We start from the raw sequence: 21,213 nt of genomic DNA, 5'->3' as shown, positions 1-21,213 counted from the left end.
TCTCAAGCTGAGGTGTCTGCTGAGAAAAGCCGCTCCGCGTCTCCCTGGTCTGCTGGGGGTGGGGGGGAGGCGCTAGCGTTGCATCGCCCTGGTCTGCTGGGGGGAAGTAGCTAGTGCGGGGTTGCCTCACCCCGTTTGTAAGTAGGGATCCGATGTAAGTCGGATCCATGTAACCCGGGGACTGCCTGTATTTATAATTATAGTTTGTTGCATATGCATATAGAGTTGAATACATTTATTTGTAACCCTTTCCCTCACTTCATATGTCATCTATCATCCTCGATCACAAGGTGGGCATAATTATCCATGGGGGCGGGACATGATTATCGAAAGTAGGCATGGAAATGTTAAATTTCTTGCCTAAGGTCACCAGGAAGCACTGTGGCAGAGTTAGGAAGAGACCTTACATCTCTTGAATGTCACACCAGGGCCTATCCATTAGGTTATTCTTTCATCTGAAGTCTATTAAAAACTGCCAGAAATTAAAGTAGAAACTGGATGAAATACACAGCATTCATCCAAGGTTTTTGAGCCACTTTCAAGGTAACATCTCCTTTCTTGTCTTACAAAGAAGCCACTCAGATTCCTTTGGGGCTGTGGTTGCCTATATATGAGTGTGTGTTTGAGAAACTTACATAGCTCTCCTGAGTGAACATGTTTCCTGGAGTCATTCACAGCTTCTCCAGTCCCCAATGTCGTACCAAACCGAGTATACAGACTTTTGTAGTCATTTTAAAATTTAATTCATTCAAACCTCTAGGTTCCTTGATTTCTTTTAGTATTACCTATAATCTAAAAGCCTTAAATACACGAAGCAACACCCCATTGAAAATGTGTGCGTTATGAAAGGACGTGCGACTCTCTGTACCACCTTTGACACTTCTAGCATCTCTACACTAGCAAATTATTTCAAAATAGGTAAAATCGACCTCATAACTCTGGACTTAACAACATCAAAATAGAGTATCCTGACTATGGGGAAGCATCAAAATTAGTCAGAATGATTTCAAAATAGCACACCCACATGGACTGGAGTCTGCCTCAGACTTTGAGTCCCCAGAAACACTCTGGGGAGGGCACCAGGGGGGTGGACACTTCCTGTGGCTGCTTGGTCAGGCAAGCTGCGATGCGTGCTTTCAGGTGCTTATAGCCACATCTCCTACGCCACTCCTCCATTGCCTACCCCCTCATGGGACCCAAAACAGACCCAATGTGCTCTGGTTGCCTTTGCAGATGCCACAGTGCTCACACCATGGGCCGGAGCTGCTGCAAAGCAGTGCCAGGCTCATGAGCCCTGTGCTGCACCTCATGGTGCAGTACTTCCACACCACCCACATGCTTCTCCAACAGGATGAGGACTAGCCCCAACCAGAGGACCCCTTCTCCCAGGTCCTGGTGCTTCTGCTGAGGTGCATGCCCCTTGATCTCCTGGACACTGCAGAATGCTGCTTCTGGCCACAATAGGCCAATTCTGGCTGGTGAGAACGCATCATCCTGTAGCTATGGGATGACCAGCAGTGGCTGCAGCATGTCCACATGTGGAAGGCTACATTCCTCAAGCTCTGTGAGTTTGAGACACCCATCCGCATGCAGAAGCATGTCACCAATGCCTGTGGAAGCTTGCCATGCTGGACAGCTTCCGCTCAGTTGGGAACCAGTTTGGCATGGGGAAATCCAGAGTCAGGGCCATGCTCCTGCAGGTAGACAAAGCCATCAACCACGTGCTGCTACAGAGAGTTATCAGTCTGGAAAACGTGGACATCATAGTCAATGGCTTTTCTGCGAGGGGCTTCCTCAACTGCAGGGGGCAGGACGTAGACAGCACGCATGTCCCCATCCTGGCTCCCAACCATTGTGCCTCAGACTACATAAACAGGAAGAGATATTTCTCCTTGGTGCTGCAGGCCCTCGTGGATCAGAAAGGGCGCTTCACTGGCATCAGTGTTGACTGGTTGGGGAAGGTTGACTGATGCAGGCATGACGCCCGCATCTTCCAGAACTCCTGCCTGTTCCAAAAGATGCACACCAGCACTTTTTCCCCAGACCTGCACCATCAGAGTTGGGGAGGTGGACATGCCCATTGTCACCTTGGGCAATGCAGCCTAATTCTTGCTCCCCTGGCTCATGAAGCCCTACACGGGCAGCCTGGACCCTGCAAAGGAGCACTTCAACATCTGGCTGAGCAGTTGCCGCACTGTGGTGGAATGTGCATTCAGCCATTTAAAGGGGAGGTTCTGGAGTCTCCTCACCTGTCTGGACCTCAGTGAGAAGAACATCTCCTTCATGGCGGCAGCCTGCTGTGTGCTCCACAACCTGTGTGAGAGCAAGAGGGAGACTTTTCTGCCAGGGTGGGAGGGTAGAGGCTGGATGGCTGGGCAGGAGCAGCCGGAAACCAGCACCATACAGAGAACACATAAAGGGGCTGTGTTCATCAGGGGGGCCTTGAGGGAGAGTTTCCTCCAAGGCCACCTGTGAGACCCTTTCCCTTGCCTCTCTATAGGGGCCCCTGCATTCCCTCTGTGTGTGTCTTTCCTCTCCCACCCCTCCCTTCCTCCCACCTCTGTAGAGCAAATAATAAATCCTTCTTTTGTGGAAAAAACAGGACTGTTTATTGGGGGGAGGGGGGAAGGTATATACAACAGAGGAAGGACTGGAGAAAGAACCTGGAATGGAGTAGTGGGGAGGTTGGTTAGGAGGCTTTGGCTGCCCGAGAGGTCACACATTTTCTGGGGCCCTGGGAGCTCCTCAGGGGCTAGGAGGGGAAATCATGGGGGTGGGGTGGGGGGAGGTGGCTGAGGGCTAGCTCCATGCATGAGGCAATGTGCTCCATCACTGCGGTGAGGGAGGAGCACATGGCCTCGTGCTGGCATGCCAGCTCATCCCAGGCAGCTTTCCTCTGTTCCTGGTCAGTGGCATGCTCCCAGCACTCCTCCTCAAGCCCCCAGAGGAGGGACTGCAGGCAGGACATCTGCTCCCACATCAGGTCCTTGTGGGTTCTCTTCTGCCTGTAAATCCTGGGGAGTCGTGCAGATGGCGTGGGAGGTGGTAGACACGGCAAGCTCACAGCTTGCCCAGCTGTTAAGAAAACTTACAAGGGCAGTCACCCAGGAGACACTGTGTATGAAGAGACCTTCATCTCTGAGCCAACACTAAAGGTTTCAGTTCAGACGATGGTGATGTGCTTTAAGCAAAGTCATCTGATGCCGAGACAGTGGGAACAGTCCTGCAGGGGCACAAACGTTCCAGAGGAGCCATGCTATACCCACTGCTCGGGGACAAGCAGGCATTGGAAGGTGCCGGCAAGGCCAGGAGTCTGTGGGTGGGGGGAGAGGGGAGAATGGGGCAGCTCAGCATTCTACTGTGTTCTGCACATACCGGGTCCAGCACTGACAGCATGTCACAGAGAGGGAACATCTATCCCTGCCTGCAGAAAGGGGGGGGAGGGATGTTGGGGAAGGTGTGCGTGAGTGGCAGATGCTGCTTGCCAGAAAGAGTGTTACTGGGTTTCCCTCCTCTCCCCTTCACCCCATCCAGCAGGTTCCCATGCAGGGGATCAGTCTTCTATGCATCGCTGCACATGACCGGGAGACCCTGTGCCATGTGCGGCACTGCTGTGTGGTTCCATGACCTCAGCCTCTTCAGTGGTGGCTTGTTGTGGGAAGGTGTCCCACCGCGGAAGCTGGAGCAAGGCAGGCCCCTCCAGGAACCTTGTGAGAAGGCGTGCGGGGTTCCCGTGTGAGAGTGTGATGGGGCTGAGTGCTCTGGATTGGCACTCCAGGTTCGTCAATGTGCACAGGCTGTTGTGCAACCCACAGGCCGAGCAAGGAGTGTGCAGCCCCTTGCAGCCCGTTACCTGCCTCTGTGTGTATACAGGGAAAGTTACAATACTCACCTGATGTGCCTTCCCTGGGTTCATCCAAGGCCTGGGATGCATCCTGGGGGATGGGGTACTGGCTCCAGGGTGAAGAGCAGCTCCTGGCTGGCGGACATGGTCTGGCTGGCCTCCACCTCCACCTCCACCTCCACCTCCATCTTGTCCACAACCCCACCCTCTTGGAGACTGATGCCGGTCGTGTCCTGGCCGGACTCCACAATGACAGGGGGGTGGGGGAAGTGACCAGCCCCACTTCCTCGATGGCATCTATCTGTTCAGAGTAGCAGCAGCTGTGTGGTTCCACCCTGGAGCACCCACTCTGCTTCCTGCTCTTGTGGTAGGCCTGCTGGAGCTCACTGACTTTCATCTGGACCTGGTCCAGGGTCTGGTTGTGGCCTTTGTCAGCCAGGCTGGTGGTGATCTGGCTGCGGATGTCTACATTTTGCTTTCTGGCATGGCCATTTTGGAAGTTGGTCTCTTCACCCTAGACCTCGATGAGGTCCAGGATCTCTGCACCAGTTCAGGCTGGAGCTCTACTGCACCCTGGCCAGTGGCAGCCAAGGGAGCAGCAGGAGTGCTGGCAGTCATGGGAGGCTCTGAGGGAGCATTGGGGTCACTCATGGCTTCTGGGATGCTGTTGTCTCAAACGGGCTGGCAAAGCTGGCCATGTGTGACAAGCCCTTCTCCTGCAGCCTGGAGTTTTAGGCTTCCTCTGCAGGAGAAGGGGAGCAGTGGCGATCCCAGGTATGGCCAGCGCGGTCAGAACTGCAGCTGAGAGAGGCCTCTGGAGGGCAATTATTGTGAATTAGCAGCACAGGATTGTCCACACTAATGCTATTTTGAAATAATGCTTATTTTGAACCTGTTATTCCCCGAGGAAAGCAGGAGTACAGATTTTGAAATAACCAGCCTGTTATTTTGAAATAATGGGCTTGGTAGTGTGGATGCTCTGCTTATTATTTCAAAATAATGGTGGTGGGGGGGGGGGAGGGAGCATTTCAAAATAACTCCCTAGTGTACACCAGGGCTTTGTGATACAGCTATTTCTTTGATTGGTATGGTGCACACCTGGTAGAAAACATGGAGGAGTCTAGGCACTACTGAAGTTTGATTGCTAGCATTGCTGGAATCACTGGGTATGCCTATACTCTTAGATATTTTTGATTTGCTTGTCCCAGCTGTCTCAGGCTCCTCAAGCTGAGGGTCTGTTTAATTATTGTGCAGACATCCAGGCTCTGACAGGAGTTTAGGCTCCAGGACTCTGTGAGTTGGGAAGGTCCCAGAACTTGGGGTGCAGCCCAAGCCTTAACATCTATATCACGATTCAATGGACCTTGTCCTCCAGGAGCCCAAGTCAGCGAACATGGGCCAGCTGTGGGTATCTAATGGCAGTGTAGACATACTCACAGAGGCATAAGAACATAAGAATGGCCATATTGGGTCAGACCAAAGGTCCATCTAGCCCAGTATCCTGTCTGCCAACAGTGGCCAGCACCAGGTGCCCCAGAGAGGGTGGACCGAAGTCAATGATCAAGCGATTTGTCTCCTGCCATCCCTCTCCAGCCTCTGACAAACAGAGGCCAGGGACACCAATTCTATCCCCTGGCTAATAGCCTTTTATGGACCTAACCTCCATGAAATTATCTAGCTTCTCTTTAAACTCTTTTTAAAGGCCCCTTTACTTTATATTTGCTCTATGCTGTATTCCCTAGTTAATTTTTCCTGTACTTGCTAAGAGGAGCAAACACTGTTCTGTTAGTCTTCATTCATTTTACTGTCTTTTTGTCATGACAGGGTCATGGGTGGCTAGACTTAGTAGTCAGAGCCAGAGTCTATAGTCACAAGGAAGAAGTGGAGTCAACTGGGTCAAAAGAGAGGGAAGTCAAAAGGCTGCGACAAACCAAAGATCAGACCCATGAGTTGGGAACCAGAGTCAGCAGGCTGTAAGATGGAGGGCTAGAGTGTGGCTTTTCCCTTAAATCCTGCAGGTCTGGGTTTGAGACACTTGGGTGGTGACTTGAAATTATGATTGGAAAAATGTGCGTGTGTGGGGTGGCTAGGTGTAGACATTTATTACAGATTTTTCTCTTTCAGGACTGGATCTATGAACCGAACAGCAACACCAGCACAAGTTGTTCTTCACTGCAATATAGTCAAGTTCTTAACACTTTACAATGACACTTACCTGTGATACTGCTACGATTGGCCCCGGTGGTCCTGGTGGCCCTGGTGGTCCAACAATACTAGCACCATCCTGTCCTGGTTCACCCTATTTCAACAGTAGTAGAGATGGAAAGGCCATTTATTAAGTACCAGCTACCCAGCAAAAAATTCAATGAAGAAATCCATTTCATCTTACCTTGGGTCCCATGTCACCCTTGTCTCCTTTCAGACCCTACATGCAATTTAATAAAGGAGTGTTAACAGTTTACAAGGAAAATTTGTGACAATACTCTCCCTCCCACCAGCAGAGAATAATGTTCATGAAGGGGTTGATCCAAAGCCCAATGAAGCTGATGGAAAGACTCTGGATTGCAATGGATTCGGATCAGGCACTAAGCGTGTATTGGTTTTGAATGTTTTTAGTCATTTCTACTCAGGCCCGCAGATGGGGAAGGAGGCAAATGTGGCCGTTGTTCTGGGGGCTGGTGTTTCATAAAGGTCCAGAGCTCTCTGCTGGTGCTGGAGCATCACACAACATTCTCCAGGCAGCTCTTAGGGCTGCCTGAGTGGCGGGGGCATGCTTTGCCATGCTCCAGGCAGCTCTGAGGGTGGGGCCAAAGGGGTACACACAGTGGTCCAGCTGACACTGCGGGACGGCTGCCTCATCCCTGCCCCATCTGCACGAAGCTCTGCCTCTTTTGGAAGCACAGAGCTGCCTCCCTCTCCATCTTGTCCAGAGGCCTAGCGAAGCTGTTGTCTTTCTCTACCGTCTTTGACAACATAAAAGTATGAGGAAGGAAACAGACAAAGCTAGTATTTTCCACATAATGCACTGCTTTTTTTCCCCTAAGGAAGGACAAGTATGAGATTTACTGCTTCTCTATTATGACATAAACTGATATCTTAACAGAAAGCTGATTTGTTAAAAAGAGTAAATCCAGACCTTACTTTTTGTTAGAGTTTATACTTGTTTTTTTTCTATTGGTAATTTAAAAAAAAATGAAAATACATATTAGTTTGCAGCTATATGGCACTTGATTTCTATACCTCAGAGTAATTTACAAAGGTGGGTAACATTTTATAGACAAGGAAGCCAGACCTACAGTTGGTGCAAGTCAGCATGGATTTATACCACCTGGAGTTCCAGCCAAATAATGTGAGCGACAAATAGGTTTAAATGGCATGCCCAAAGATAAGGAGCAAATCAGCTTCATAATCAGGTTTACAATCCAGATTTCCTGTTTCCAACCTCTGTCTTCAATTTACAAAAATACATATACCCCTGATACAATTATGTAAATACTTCACTGCATAATACATTCTATTGAACTGGGGTGACACTGCTAACCTAACATAATCCAGGACATTTTAAGGATGTTAAATATCAGTTAATTTACTAGTCGAGTAATCAAAAGAATTTCCATTGACTACTCAGCTGGTCGATAGGCACTTCCACATTCCTCCTTTGAAATTCCTCCTCCCAGCCGGGGCTTTTGTGCATTTCAAAGTTGGAACACTGCATGCGGTCCGGGGCCAGCAGGAAGTCCTGCTGACTCCAGGATTCACATGCTTTGAAATGCACAAGATCCTGACGTGGAGCCCAGTCTCAGCAGTGACTTACCATTGCCTCAGGCTGCACACCGTATGCCAGCTTTGAAATGTACCAGAGTCTCCAGGGGGGATCTTGTGCATTTCAAAGCAGAGGTGCCCTCATGTACCCTTGGGTCAGCAGGGGACTCAGAGTTCCCTGCTGACCCACAGCTCCATACGGCGCTGCCACTTTGAAATGCCAAGTGGAGCTGGGGTCAGCTCAGGACTCCCTAGCTGATCCCGGGCTCTGTGCGACATTTCTGCAGAACCTGGGGTCAGCTGGGAACTCCTCAGCTGACCCTGGGCTCTGCTTGCTTTGAAATGCCACACGCTGAGCCCGGGATTAGCTAGGGAGTGCCCACTGACCCCGGGCTTCATGCGGCACTGCTGCTTTGCAACACTGGGGCGGCATTTCAAAGGGGCAGTGCTGCACAGCTGATCCTGGGCTCTGTGCAGTGCTGCCCCTTTGAAACACTGCCATGGGGTTACTGAGTTACACACACAAGAGCATTAAAAACCTCTCAGCATCTATTGTTTTCCTCCTCCAATTGAAAAAAAAAATAAAGTGCCATTCTGGCACTTTATTCCAGAATGTATGCAAACCAAAAAAATGTCATAGGTCAACGTCTTTTCTGCCAAGTTTCAGTACAGAGTGAATTAAATTCTTAACAATATTGGGGCTTGCAGATTTCTCTAGAAGCAGAAACTTTGCAATACACTTAGATACAGGTTATACCAGTCTCCAATTTTTTCATAGTGTGGGCCATGTCCTACTATACAAACATATCTGTTACAATTAGTTAACTTTTTACATATTAACACAATATTAGGAAAGCATCACATGTATTTCCAAGCTTCTCATTCTGTTGCATACATGAATGAGAGTCGACACAATGCGACCAGCCATCTCTCCATGGACCACTAATATTTACTCTTGGGATTACTGGTATTTCCTGGACTATAGTTCGGGTACAACTGTGTACATGATCACACAAGGAAAGAGTATGGTGGTACAACTCACTGCATCTCCAGGACGTCCAGCAACACCAGGAAATCCAGGTTTTCCATCTGCACCTTGTGCACCCTATCATAACAGAAATACACATTCTATTACTAATTTTAAATTGTATCCCATCTAGTTCAATGCAGCATCCATGGTATTTCACCAGAGTTGTAGAAAGCTGCTCAATCATGCCATTGGAAAAGTTCTAAATATCACACAGTAACCAATCATTTAAAAATAAATTAGCTAATAAGCAATTAAGAAAGCAGCAGACATATATAGAGCTATACTTTCATGCATTGGTTTCTTTATGTTTGGGCACATTATTTCAGGGGATACTAGAATCACTCATACATAGCAGCCAAGCTGTGAGATTCCCTCATTGAGGGAGACAAATTCATGTGGCATTGTAGTTTTAAAATGAAGTTTTGCTTTTGGAAGGCATTTTTGTTTATTTACCATATAATGCTCAACAAGACTTTCTACAAGAAAAACAAAGCTGTAAAGATTCTAAATCTGCCAGATGGTGCTGGTTATGTTTACCATCCTGGATTCTCTACCTGAAAGAAGGACTTAAAGATGATAGCTCATAACATTTGAAATCTCCATTTTTCCTTTTAGTTATTACAGCACCAATAATCTTAATAGCACTGATGTTGCTGCTTCATTAAGTACAGTTTGTATCCTTCTGCATCACCTCAGCTTTCCTCTGCCAGCTACAAAGCATGCTCCTGAAGAACAAATGGGCACTTCAGTAACAGTGGGTAAAATTTTCTAAAGAACCCAAGTGCCTTAGGAGACCAAGTTCCATTTTCAACATGGCACTTGGCAGTCTAAATCTCATTGAAGGTTAATGGGACAAAGGCTCCTAAATACAAGAGTCATTTTTTAAAATGAGACTTGGGGTATACCTATACTGCAGTCAACCAACTCACTGACCTGCCCCACATTTAGGAAAGTCTGCCTCAGACTAATTTTGAGACTTCCCTGAAGTGTAGACATGCTATTTCAAAATAAGCTATTTTAGAATAAGTATTCCAGAATAGCTTATTTCAAAATAAATGTGCATAACTCATCCTCTTAGGGTATCTGCCAATGTTGTTCTATTATTTATGAACTGAACAGACTGATTCTGATCGCTTATTTTTTACATAGCTTTGTAGTCACCTCATTCACAACAGTTATGCACTTTGGAAATATGACTTAAAACATTATTTATCACAACTGCATACAGTGATAATTACTGAGGGAAAGGTCATAAAGCAGAAGATTTTCTCCAACAATAGTTCATATAAGAAAATAAGGTAGGACCTTGAAGAAATCAAGAACTTTCTTACTCATCAGCACAGTAGAGAAATGGTATCTCCATACAGATTGTGCAAGTTCAAAATATGTACAGCAGATGGAATTTATAACAAGCAGCAACCACTACAATATGTCATTTTATTAAAATTAAAACAAGCAGGCGCTGTTATGATACAACTGTGATAAGAGTTCTGCAAACAGAGTATCAGATTAGTCACTGCTTTAATGCAGTTTTACACCACTGTAACTCTGTTGATAACATTGAAGTCATGCTGGTGTACAACTGGAGTAAGTAACTCAGTAGAGAATCAGACCCACCATATTTTAAACATTGTAGTATCTGTCAACAGATCACACAGTTTACAGATAACGATAATTCTCCTCAGATAGTTTACAAAATCGCTGGGAATAGACTGTGTGTGTAATTAGTATTCTCAGGGCCAGATTTACACCCTTAGGCACAGTATCTTTAGCACCCCCCACTGCCTACAGCTGACTTTCGTGTTGCACAGTTTTAGAGAGGTAATGCACCTCTAGAATGCAGGTGGTCCTAGGTATATGATTTCTGTGCCTAACTGGAAATATGTCCCTGAATATTGTGTTAATGTAATCAACATTTACCATCATTTTAGTGTATAAAGAGAGTAAATGGAGCAGAAAAAACAGTGAATTTGTAAATCAATGTCAATGACTTCCTCACCTTTAAACCTGCTAGACCTGGTGGACCAGTATCCCCCTTTTCTCCCTGAAATGTTGAAACAGAAAAAAGGCCACGTTAAATATTAAAATGCAGCATAACAACAGTGATTTAAAAACTTGCTTGTATAGAATTAAATAAAAATTTTGTCAGCTTTACAGTGGTGTAACTCCCCTAATTTTTTTATAGAGAGAATGAATATTGATTAACTTCAGCAGAGTTACACTGGTTTAAATTGGAAATCAAGCATTGATGAATCAGGCCCAAGACAGAATGACTCTGTCTGTTGAAATGTTTTCCAAAATATTCTTTTAGGAATGATTTTATTTATGATAACTAGACCTCGCTGGTTTCTGGTAGAAAAAGGAGTTTTTCATAGTAATTATCATTATCCTCTCTAAAAACAGATTTTAGAGAGGACAGTTATCAGCTGGAAGCAGAACACTAAGGTTATCATGATAGATGATGTGTGCACATCATTGATCTGGGGTGGGACAACTCTCCTATAAAAATATGATTAATTATACCACACTAAACTTATAATTTAGTTGGACTTTAAAGTCCACAGGATTTCTATTTAGATTTCTAGGGTTCTTTGTCACTCAGAAAAGGTTAAAACTGCATTTTGCATTGACTTCACAAAAATCAATTTCATCTGTGAAAAGGGGGTGCAAAACCCTAATATGAGCTCACAATGGGGACACAGAACATCTACTTTACACTCATCTTTCATTGGAGTAAATTACTTCCTGAGGTACAAGGCAATGTAGAAATCAGGGGCTTTCATTGTCAGGGCAGAAATCACTCAAGAGCTACCAACAAAAGGCTGTTTTAAATGGGAGTAATAGTCGATGTGTTAAAATCTGTAAAGTGATTCACAGGATTATGCCAGACTGAAAAATAGCACTCTAAGAGAAAATGGTTAATTGTCCATTCCTGCCAACTACTGAAGGAAAGATAGGTCATACAAAACTGGTTTGGTAGACAAATATAACAGACGTGTGACCACTGAGGCACTTAGGATCTAGGCACAACCCATTCATATCTGAGGCCCAAATCCTCACAGATATTTAGGTGCCTAGCTCCATGGGAATTTGGGACCTAAATACTTTTGAGGATCTGGGCCTAAGTGCCTCACAAATAAATTAATTCATCCTTACAACCAATTACTATCTCCATTCTACATATGAGATGGTGAGGCACAAAGAGATTAAGTAATTTGCCTGAGGTCACATAGGAAGTCCATGGCAGAGCTGGAAAGATCTTGGAAATTCTATTCCAAGTTCTTTCATCACAAACCATCCTACCTTTCTTCTGTCACTATGGTTACAATGGATGGGTCTTTTGGAATCTTTTCTTTTGGAAGACGAGAGGGGCAGGTTTTTCTGTAAGCTACAGAGCCACTTCCTGGAACTCATAAACCCACACATTTTGGGCACTACTAACATGTCACCTTGAGCTAACAAAGGACAAAGAGGGATTGCATTGAGCCAAAACAAGATTGGATAGAACAACAGACTTCTCCTTGCCAAGTTACAGCCAGTACTTCCAACAAAAATCGCCTATTATTGCTCATCTAGTGATATTTTATTTTTCCTTGTCCAACAAATGTAGCTGTAAGACACCCTGAACTGGATTTGTGATTATCATTAATCAGAATAAGCAAGGTGGGATGCTCTGACTGAAAAGAGTTCAGAGGAAACTCCACAAAGGAGAACCTCATGATGTTTCCTACACTCTAGTCTGATGGGCATTACAAGGTGTGAGCATGATCTGTCCTTGAGTATCCTTATTCACAGAGCTATGGAGCATTGCAGCTTTATTGACGTCTCTAGGAACTGTGTGTATATATGCAGCATCTCCATAAATCAGGCAGCTTATGCAGATGCCTAAATATGGACTTAGGTACTTACCCATGGGCACTCAAGTTAGAATGTTTTGACTTTGCTGTTTATTTATTGTCATGCTCTACAATAGAACGTATCATAAGGGCCCTTGGCTTTTGGTTTTTACTGAAAACCTCCAAAATATTCCTAGGTTTCAAAAAATAAAATGTTTGGATTTTTCAGCTGCTCAAACTCCCAAGACATAGCTCCCCACCTCACTGACTGCTGGCCTTGTGCAAAGAATAACTGCTAGTTGGTGGCTACCTCAGCTTCACAGAGAGGGATTAAAATGGGCAAGGAGACTATGAAGACCACCAGTTGTTACAGTGGCAGGCCATAACGAGAGGATGCTGTACTTTTGAGAACTGGCCACTCCTGATCCTGGAGTGTGGACCCAGGGCAAACAGTTCCATCCCTTTTCCCCACACCATCCCGCAGGCTACCCCTTTCCACCCATCTCTTCCTCCAACCAGCAACCCCCTCACTCTCGCTCACTGCTTTTGTATTAGGCAACCCTTCCCCCCCAATAGGCCCCTGCTTCCCCATGATGCCCCCTCTGAGTAGCTGGGCCTAGGAACACGTCACTGCTCATAAAGGTTCCTCAAGGCTCAGAACTGAATCCACGTCACCGGCTGGACTGAACTTTTTCTGTCCCTGGGCTAGGAACAGATCACACTAATCCCCACATAGGCCCAGAGAGTAAGCTGAGAAGTGCTGAGACTCTCTGAAAAAAGCTGCTGTGCATCTACACTAGCCAGGACTTTTAGAATTCACTCTGAAGACCTTTTATCAAGTGTAACTGCACAAGTCAACAGTAAACTCTTTTTTTTAGAAAGAAGGGATTTTTTGTATTGGGGATTAGATAAACTATAAACTCTCACTTTTCTCTAAGGCAGAACTACTCAACATTCAGCCTGTTTGTTTGCGGCCTGCAGTGCAGTTTGGGTTTACGCAGGGCTCAACATGCAGCCCATGGGTGGGATCCTTTGAACATGGCCTCCACTGGGAACACACTCCATAATGGCGAGTCAATATACTGGTCTTCTGTTGATATGTGTTTTAGTGGTTAAATTCCTGGACTATCATTGCTCATTAAAAGTGCTGTCATATGAGTGGAAATCGGGTAAATATTGCATTTTATTAATATCAACAGAACTGACTTCAATGGAGCCTGCATGTTGCGTAGTGTTTCCTTAATCTTTGTATTCATGCCCGTCAGTGTGAAAGAAGGTATTTGCATATATTTGCATGTACATGCAACCACACTTAAGTTGCGGCCGTTGGCATGTGCTGTGAGTATCACTGTGGCCCCCAAGTTTTCGAAGTTGAGAGCCCTGCTCTAAGGGCATGTCTACACATATGGCACCAAAATGGTACTAAAACAGCGGTGCTGCTACAGCACATGTGGTGAAGATGTTCTATGCTCATAGGAGGTATCTCTCCCATCAGTATAGGTCTGTGCATATAGCACTTATGTTGATGTAACTTGTGTCACTCAGGAGAGTGGAAAATTCACACTCCTGAATGACATACATTTTGCCCACATAAATGGTAGTAGAGACATATACTAATTGTTGTCTTCTTTCTGACTGCCTAACCCCCATTACTAACCCTGATATATACCTGAAAAATCATAATGTTAATTTTTGGCACTGATTTTCACCCATTTTTAAATTATTGAAATAAAAATGGATACATTCCTGGAAAATAAATACACAAATAAAATTTGAAAATGAAAGGCCTCCCATAGAGCATTTAATTATACGTTTAGCTAACCAGGCAGGGCAAAATACTACTCTCACTACATGGATATAAATGTGGAATAACACCACTAATGCAAATTCCAAAATAAAATCCTTATTACTGACATAAAAAAATGGCTCACTGTATTTAGGGCATGTCAATAATAGCCAGAAAACACTTTTTTATTTGATTTTTTAAAAAGAGAAAGCTTTAGTATAAAAAAACAAAATAAAAAATGACCTGGATTATCGTAAATATGGCAAACCACAGTGGAAAATACAAAATACAAATGTGTGTGTGTATATATATCTATATATATATATGCTGACTTTCAAATGCATTTTGTTATATCAGTTACCTTTGGTCCCATTGGCCCACGCTGTCCAGTCTCTCCAACAGGACCCTGCAAAATATATTGAGTTTACTAATATGTCATCATATAATTTCATATTCATATTCAGAATTCATATCCAGTGACAAACAAGTTTACCAGAGCCACAGAAAAGTCTTTTAGTAGCAGTATCAACAGAAAGAATTAAAATGCAAAAAAAAAAAAAAAAAAAAAAAGTAGATACTTGGAAGTCTAGCTGTTCAATATTTTCTTATAGCTGTCATTAGGTATTCTGCCTATCATATTTAAAGTTGCCCAAGTGTTTCTATTCCAGAGAGGTGCTAATATTTTTTTCAGTTGTTTACCTGGTTGAAATTCTAAAGGTATGTTCTCAGCTTAGGAGCAAAACAGTTTAAATAGAAATGAAGAAGCCATTTTTATGATTGGGGAGAATAAAAAGAAATATACTTTCCCCATCATGAAACATCTTTGTGGTCCTTTTTTATTTGAGCAGCACAAGCCTGGAAGTGCTGTTAGATCAGGGCTGGGCAAGATGCAGTCTGGGGGGATGGATCTTGCCCACCTAACATTTTGTTCCGGCCCTGGACTGCATCTGGCCACTTTCTATTTATATCCTGCTGCCTGTGCCACCAAATTTCCAGGTGGTGGCTCAGGCAGCAGGATCCCATTTAAATGTCTCCTGGCTGTGGCACTACCTTGGCAGGGCCTGGAGCTGTAAGCCTTTAATAGCTGCAGCTGCCAGACAATGCGGTAGCAGCAGGGCTGGGAGCTGAGAGCCCTTTTCTGTGTTTTTAATTCAAAGCTTGTGGCCCCAGACAACTCTGGGGGAAAGCTAGTCCTCAACCCCACCTCTTCCACCCCAGACCCCACCCCTTCTGTGGGGTGGAGGGTAGAGCCAGCTCATGACCATGTTGCAAAAATTCATTAAATGGTCTCCCTGCGAAAATTATTACCCACCCCATGTTAGATGGCAAAATGTAAAATTTGGCAGGAAGTGACAATATTCCTTGCCTTGTAGATGTGACTTTTGGGGAGGTGGTGAAAACACCTTGCGATTTGTCAACATTATAAACATTTAAAAAACCTACTTTGTGCACACACATTACATTTTTGTAATGCAGTTAGGGAACCTGACAGCTTCCACGGGGCCTTGAACAAGATGGGGGGGGGGGGGGGGACTGGATCTGTACTCTCAGAAAGGCAGCACTGAGCGCCTCCTGGAATGCACCATGCTGGCTCCACCCCCCAGCCCTTAGCGCTGCCCAGCCCTTAGTGCTCCTGAGCATGGTGCTCCAGCAGTGATGTAAAAGGTCCAGGGCTCTGCAGCAATGGCGGCCAGAGCCCTGGGTCCCTTTGAATGGCCAGGCTTGGGCCATCCTCTTAGAAGCAGACAATCTTCCTTTTAACACAGCCAGAAAATTCTAGGGCTTTTTTTTTTTTTTTTTTTTTTTTAAAAGGATGTAAGTAGCTCATTGTGGCAAAGCTTTTCCACAGGGAAAACAGAAAAACTCTGAAATCATTTTCAGGATTAGAAGGAAGTGTCTCTCTGCTTTATTGGCCTAAGCAAATATAGGCAATGGGGAAAGCAAACTTTTAGAGTTCTATTCAAAAGCAATAAGGCATATTATTTGTTAGTTACAGCAAAGTACTTTGGAATAGCATCTGCCTTGAAAGCAACTTTGGGAGTAAGGATGTCAGGTAGACAGTTCGAAGGGGGGCAAGTTTTGGCTGCTTGTTTATTTTAGCTGTCTGGCTGTGGCTCTGATTTTTTGTAAATAGAATGGTTTTGGCTATTCTTTCTTCTTGTTTAAAATGGACTATAAAGAGATAATACCTGCCCTAAAAATGAAGTTTGGGTCAAGTGATGTTTCAGCATCAGCAGTGAAGCGTCAGACCATTTTAGCCACTGGCTTTTAAAACTGGCCCTTGGCACAGTGTTGGCTCCAGCATTCATCAATCTCTGCAGGTGGGGGTGGTGAGAGAGGGGCTATGCTCTTCCTGCAAAGTCATGATGACTTCAAATGGGAGAGGATGGGAAGTTGTGGTGCTGGGAAATGGCAGACTCCTGGCCTCCACCAGGAAGCACAGCATAAACAGTGGATGGTGCTGCTATAATGAAGGCATGACCACAGTGGCTGAGAACACTCTGATTCAAGTGCACCTCCTTCCCTGCAGTATCTGCTAAGAGCATTTGCATGGAGCCCTGATGGATTTTAGAGTTGTCTCCACTGGCAAAAGTTCTAGGGAGGGTGATGGAAGAAACAGAATCATGTTCTAGTCCTGACTGGCTCAGAAAAGTGTATTTGGTTCTTTCCTGTCCTGAGCAGCATGAATCTGGCTCAAATATGCCAATCCCCTCTTCCCCAAACTGCCCATGATATGAACTCTGTGCAAAACTCTGCAGCTTACAATGGAATGGGAAAAAGCCTACATATCCACTAGGTCCCTAATTCTGATTTTCTAGAGGGCTCAATTTATCAAATTGGATTTCCATTTTTCACTTGCCCTGATTCCAAACTCAGCAGGTATAGATTAAAGATTAGGCTGTAATCAGAACACAAATCCTACAACGGCTTAAGAATACTGAAAGTTTTTTTACTGGAGCCTGAAACTAAAATGGAAGACAAGACATATATTAATTTGTGTCCCGGTCCTGCAACCCATATTCAAGTAGCCAATGGAAGTTAACAGGACTACTCTTTTGAGGCAGGATTACTCACACAAGTAAAACTTTCCGGTTCAGACTATCTAGTCACTAATGGGAACAATGTCATGCTAAAAGAGACTAGTCAAACTGTTACTACTCAAGATTAATAGTTATGTAGTTGTGTATGAAATACCTACTAATGATGGAAAGGTATTGTTTATTTTTATTTTTTTTAGTCAAGGCATATTCTCTATTTTTTTTCTGTTCTTTACATGAAATTCAAACCAAGAAAAAGTATAGCTAAGGGGACAAAGAATGAAGCATCTGAATTAGACTCTTATTGCGTACTGGGAATTAATTAAAAAATGTGTGTTTTTACTAGTGCAGCGCTCATGAAACTGAGTAACTAATAAGAGCTGTGAAACCAGTCACAGGGAGGGCAGTATGTGCAGCATGCTCAATTCACTTCAGTCCGCTCTGCAATTTCCCCTACTCTTCCAGTCTTCAGCTGTTTTTAAGCAGAACTGTCCTACTGTACCAAGCTTATAATGGCTTTGTGATATAAACAAATGCCTTAATTAATAATTCTATGTGACCTAAAACTCAGAATTTATGCAAGGTCTCTGAAGGTGAAAGGCCAGAACATTAACCCAGTGTGTTATTCCAGGTGGTATGTTTCATGGGTCTGCCAATTATAGTTGAGGTACATTATACAGTGGAGCACTGAATTTCACTTTTAAGGATTTACTTTCATTTCACCATGGAATGCATGTCTGCTTCTGAACATTAGGGAAACAGTAGATTTGAGTCAAATTTTACATAACTGTTATTTTGAAAAAAAACCTGAAGAAAAGAAAACATTTTGATTTGACATTTTTTAAACAAAAATGTTTAGCTTTTTCTAGCTGGAAATGACTTTTTATTTTGAAACGTTCTTTAATTTTTTGAAGTTACCAACTCATAAAATCCCTTATATTCCCAGCTCTAGTCAAAAGCTACATGAATTTCTATTGTGTAGAGAACACAATAGCAAAAATGTATTAGCATTCAGGAAAGCAATTCTGGAGATAGAAGAGTTTTCACAAACTCTCCGAGTTTGTATCTTGGAGATGATGAACATGAAGTGATCACAGTAGGCAGAGAGTGACAGTGACCTGGATACTGAAGGGTTTACAATGTCATAAGCTGCAGAATGCAAAGGATAAAGGAGTATGAGAAAGAAAAAGAGTCTTTTAGACAATCAGCAGTGAGTCATTATAGACCGCTGTAAAACCAATTTAAATGGAATAGAAAGGGTAAAAGCTAAATTATAGGAGATACATGGGGAGTTAGAAGAAGATCACAGAAACTGCCATACCAGATCAGAGCAATGTCTGCCTAGTTCAGTATCTCGTTACAGACAATGGGAAGTTCCAGATGCTTCAGTGGACAGTTGTGGAATAAATTACCCCCAGGGGAAATCAGTCATAAGTTGGCTTATGCCAGGACACATAAGCGTTAATTTTAAAAAAGAATTGTATCCTGGCTAATGTAACTCGAGATGTTTTTATTATCTGTATATAAAGGAAAGGGAAGGAGGGAGGCTTCACATGCTGCTCCTGCCTCCAGCAAAATTTTTCAGCTCCGACTGGTCGGAAACTGGCCAATGAGAACTGAGAGATTTTGCTGGGAGATGGGGGAAGTGCGTGAAGCCTACCCCCTTCTTTCCCAGGGTCCAGGTCAGAGAGCAGCCAGCCGTTTAAAGTGGTGTTTGATACTCTGTGGCTAAGGGTCCTGGTGAGGAGGCCATGGCCTGGATCTGGTGGCTTGGCAGGCCGGATTCAGCCCAGGATATGCATCTTGCCAATCCTGACAAACTAATCAACTGTCCAAAAAGTACACGAAAACTACACAGATTTTATGGGCAACACCCTGATATAATTGAGTACAATATAAATCTAGAGCAACTCAATCAAAACCAGTGGAATTATTTGAAATTTCACCTGGGAGAGACAGCACTAAATGCTCTACTACATATTTTTCTTAAGACAGAAAGACTAGACACTGGCTCTGCATACATTCAGAATTGTAGAATATGGACGGCCGACTTAAAACACCCAAAAGTCTTCCAGACAGACTGAATCTAAATTGGAAGAGTAAATTTCAAATGATTAAAAAACCCAAATAAACCAAAAAACAAGCCAAAAAACCTTACATTTGGCATTCTTGATCCTGGAAATCTGGGTTCACTTAACAAACTGATGTCCCCTGACCCTTCCATGTCCTATAGTGAAAAAAGGGAGAATCACATAGAATGTTACATTTTACCCTCTCCTCCATTTTACCTCAGGACTTTCACTTGAATGTAAAGAGCAAAGGCACCTAACAAGCACCAGATATACTTCAAATTCTCCTCTAAACCATTTTTCTGTCAATTCACTGCTAAATGTTAGAAATGAGACATATTCAAACGTGGGAACAGCACAGTGATTCTTTGTGCCAATCAAGAATCACGCAGAGTGACAGGTTGGCTACTTTACCAGCCTGCATTATTTTAGATTGAAAAAAACCCTGGAAAATGGAGTGAAAGTAATTTTCCATTTTTAAGAGTACTGCCCACTACTTTAAATTCTAGTGTGGGATTTGTGTTTTACCATTTAACTATCTCAGACCATTTTGCTGCTCTGGATAGCTGTTCTTACTGTAATTACTTCTCAAAGCTAAATTGCTTAAACATTTATATCTGGTTCTGGCAGGGGACGATCTGGGGGCATTTTGCCAAGCAGCCTAATTGTGATTCAAGAATGAAAGTTATTTCTTCCCCTCACAATTGAATGCTGGGCTCCTGCCTGTGATTACTGCAGATGCAAAAGGCAACTCACATGGTTTGCTGACATGTGCATGAGCTGAGAGAACAGCAATGTCCATACACAGAAGGCTTTCTGAGGCAGAAGGCAGATCTCTATTATAAGGGAATGTGCATTTTCTTTAATGCATGCCAATTCTTTTATAACAGTGGAGACTGCAATGCTCTCTCTGAATCTATTTCTATCTCACTTAAACACCACACTATCAGGGCAGAAAAGCAAGGATGCATACTGCCGACCCCTCCTCCCCCCTTCTTTTCACAAATAATAAGTCAAAGTGTACCAAATACCAAATGAAATATCTCTTGAGAGTATGAGCTGTGAACTGTTTAGCTGTTTGCTCACTTCCCAGGGTGAATGCACCATGCTATCTACACAGCAGGAAGTCGAAGGAAGAACACTCTTCCTTCTACTTCCCTTACTCTTCGTAAAATGTGGTTTAGAGGAGTCAGAGTAAGAAGTCCTCCAGCTCAACATTATTTTAAAATAATGTCTTGCAGTGTAACACGCTCTTTGTTATTTTGGAATAACGTCAGTTATTCTGAAATAACATTATTGTGTAGACATAGCCTAAGGTGCCACAGGACTACTTGTTGTTTTTCCATATTTAGTGTATTCAATATATCTTATAGAGTAAATAAAGGGAAGTATAAAGGAACAATGCAAACACTGAAGGAACCCAATATTTATATATCTCAGATAAAATTGGCAAATTCTAAAGGTCGCCACCCTATCCCGGGTCGGATGTTTGCAAATTGTTAGCCAAACATTATTTATTCCTCACACAATGTTAATTCTTGTTTACTGGCCTGATGTATATTATGTTCTCTTAAAAAAAAAAAAAGCTAGAGAGCCTTTCAGTACACCAGAAAGGGAAGATAGAATTTGCCTCAGTGTGTTTCACTCCCAATGCCCAGAGATAGTTATTTTCTGAACTATGAGCTGCTTTCAAATAAAAGGCAGAACTGAGAACCCTAGGTGAGCAAAAATTTTAAAATGGAGGAGGAACTATATGCATAAATGAAATGTAATGTTTCAATTTTCAGTCTTCATTTGTTTGGTTTTATGAGAAAATGTCCTATTGAGGATTATACTACATGGGGCCAC

General features: G+C 43.7%; 1 protein-coding gene across 3 annotated transcripts in view; it reads right to left on the bottom strand.

Moving 5' to 3' along the window:
• The window catches only part of COL15A1 (collagen type XV alpha 1 chain), a 275,709-nt gene that overhangs the window by 86,505 nt on the left and 167,991 nt on the right, over positions 1-21,213 (bottom strand). For all 3 annotated transcript variants that reach the window (XM_075921580.1, XM_075921581.1, XM_075921579.1), the window contains 6 exons: positions 19,455-19,523; positions 14,620-14,664; positions 10,636-10,680; positions 8,649-8,711; positions 6,234-6,269; positions 6,060-6,143 (listed from right to left, as the gene is read on the bottom strand). In XM_075921580.1, the coding sequence (XP_075777695.1) occupies positions 6,060-6,143; positions 6,234-6,269; positions 8,649-8,711; positions 10,636-10,680; positions 14,620-14,664; positions 19,455-19,523 (342 nt within the window). The remainder of the gene's footprint in view (positions 1-6,059; positions 6,144-6,233; positions 6,270-8,648; positions 8,712-10,635; positions 10,681-14,619; positions 14,665-19,454; positions 19,524-21,213) is intronic.

The sequence above is a fragment of the Pelodiscus sinensis genome, chromosome 2 (assembly GCF_049634645.1).
Source record: "Pelodiscus sinensis isolate JC-2024 chromosome 2, ASM4963464v1, whole genome shotgun sequence".
In the NCBI taxonomy this organism is placed as follows: Eukaryota; Metazoa; Chordata; order Testudines; family Trionychidae; genus Pelodiscus; species Pelodiscus sinensis.
Note: the sequence above shows the minus strand (reverse complement) of the source record. Positions and strands in the feature narration are given on the sequence as shown.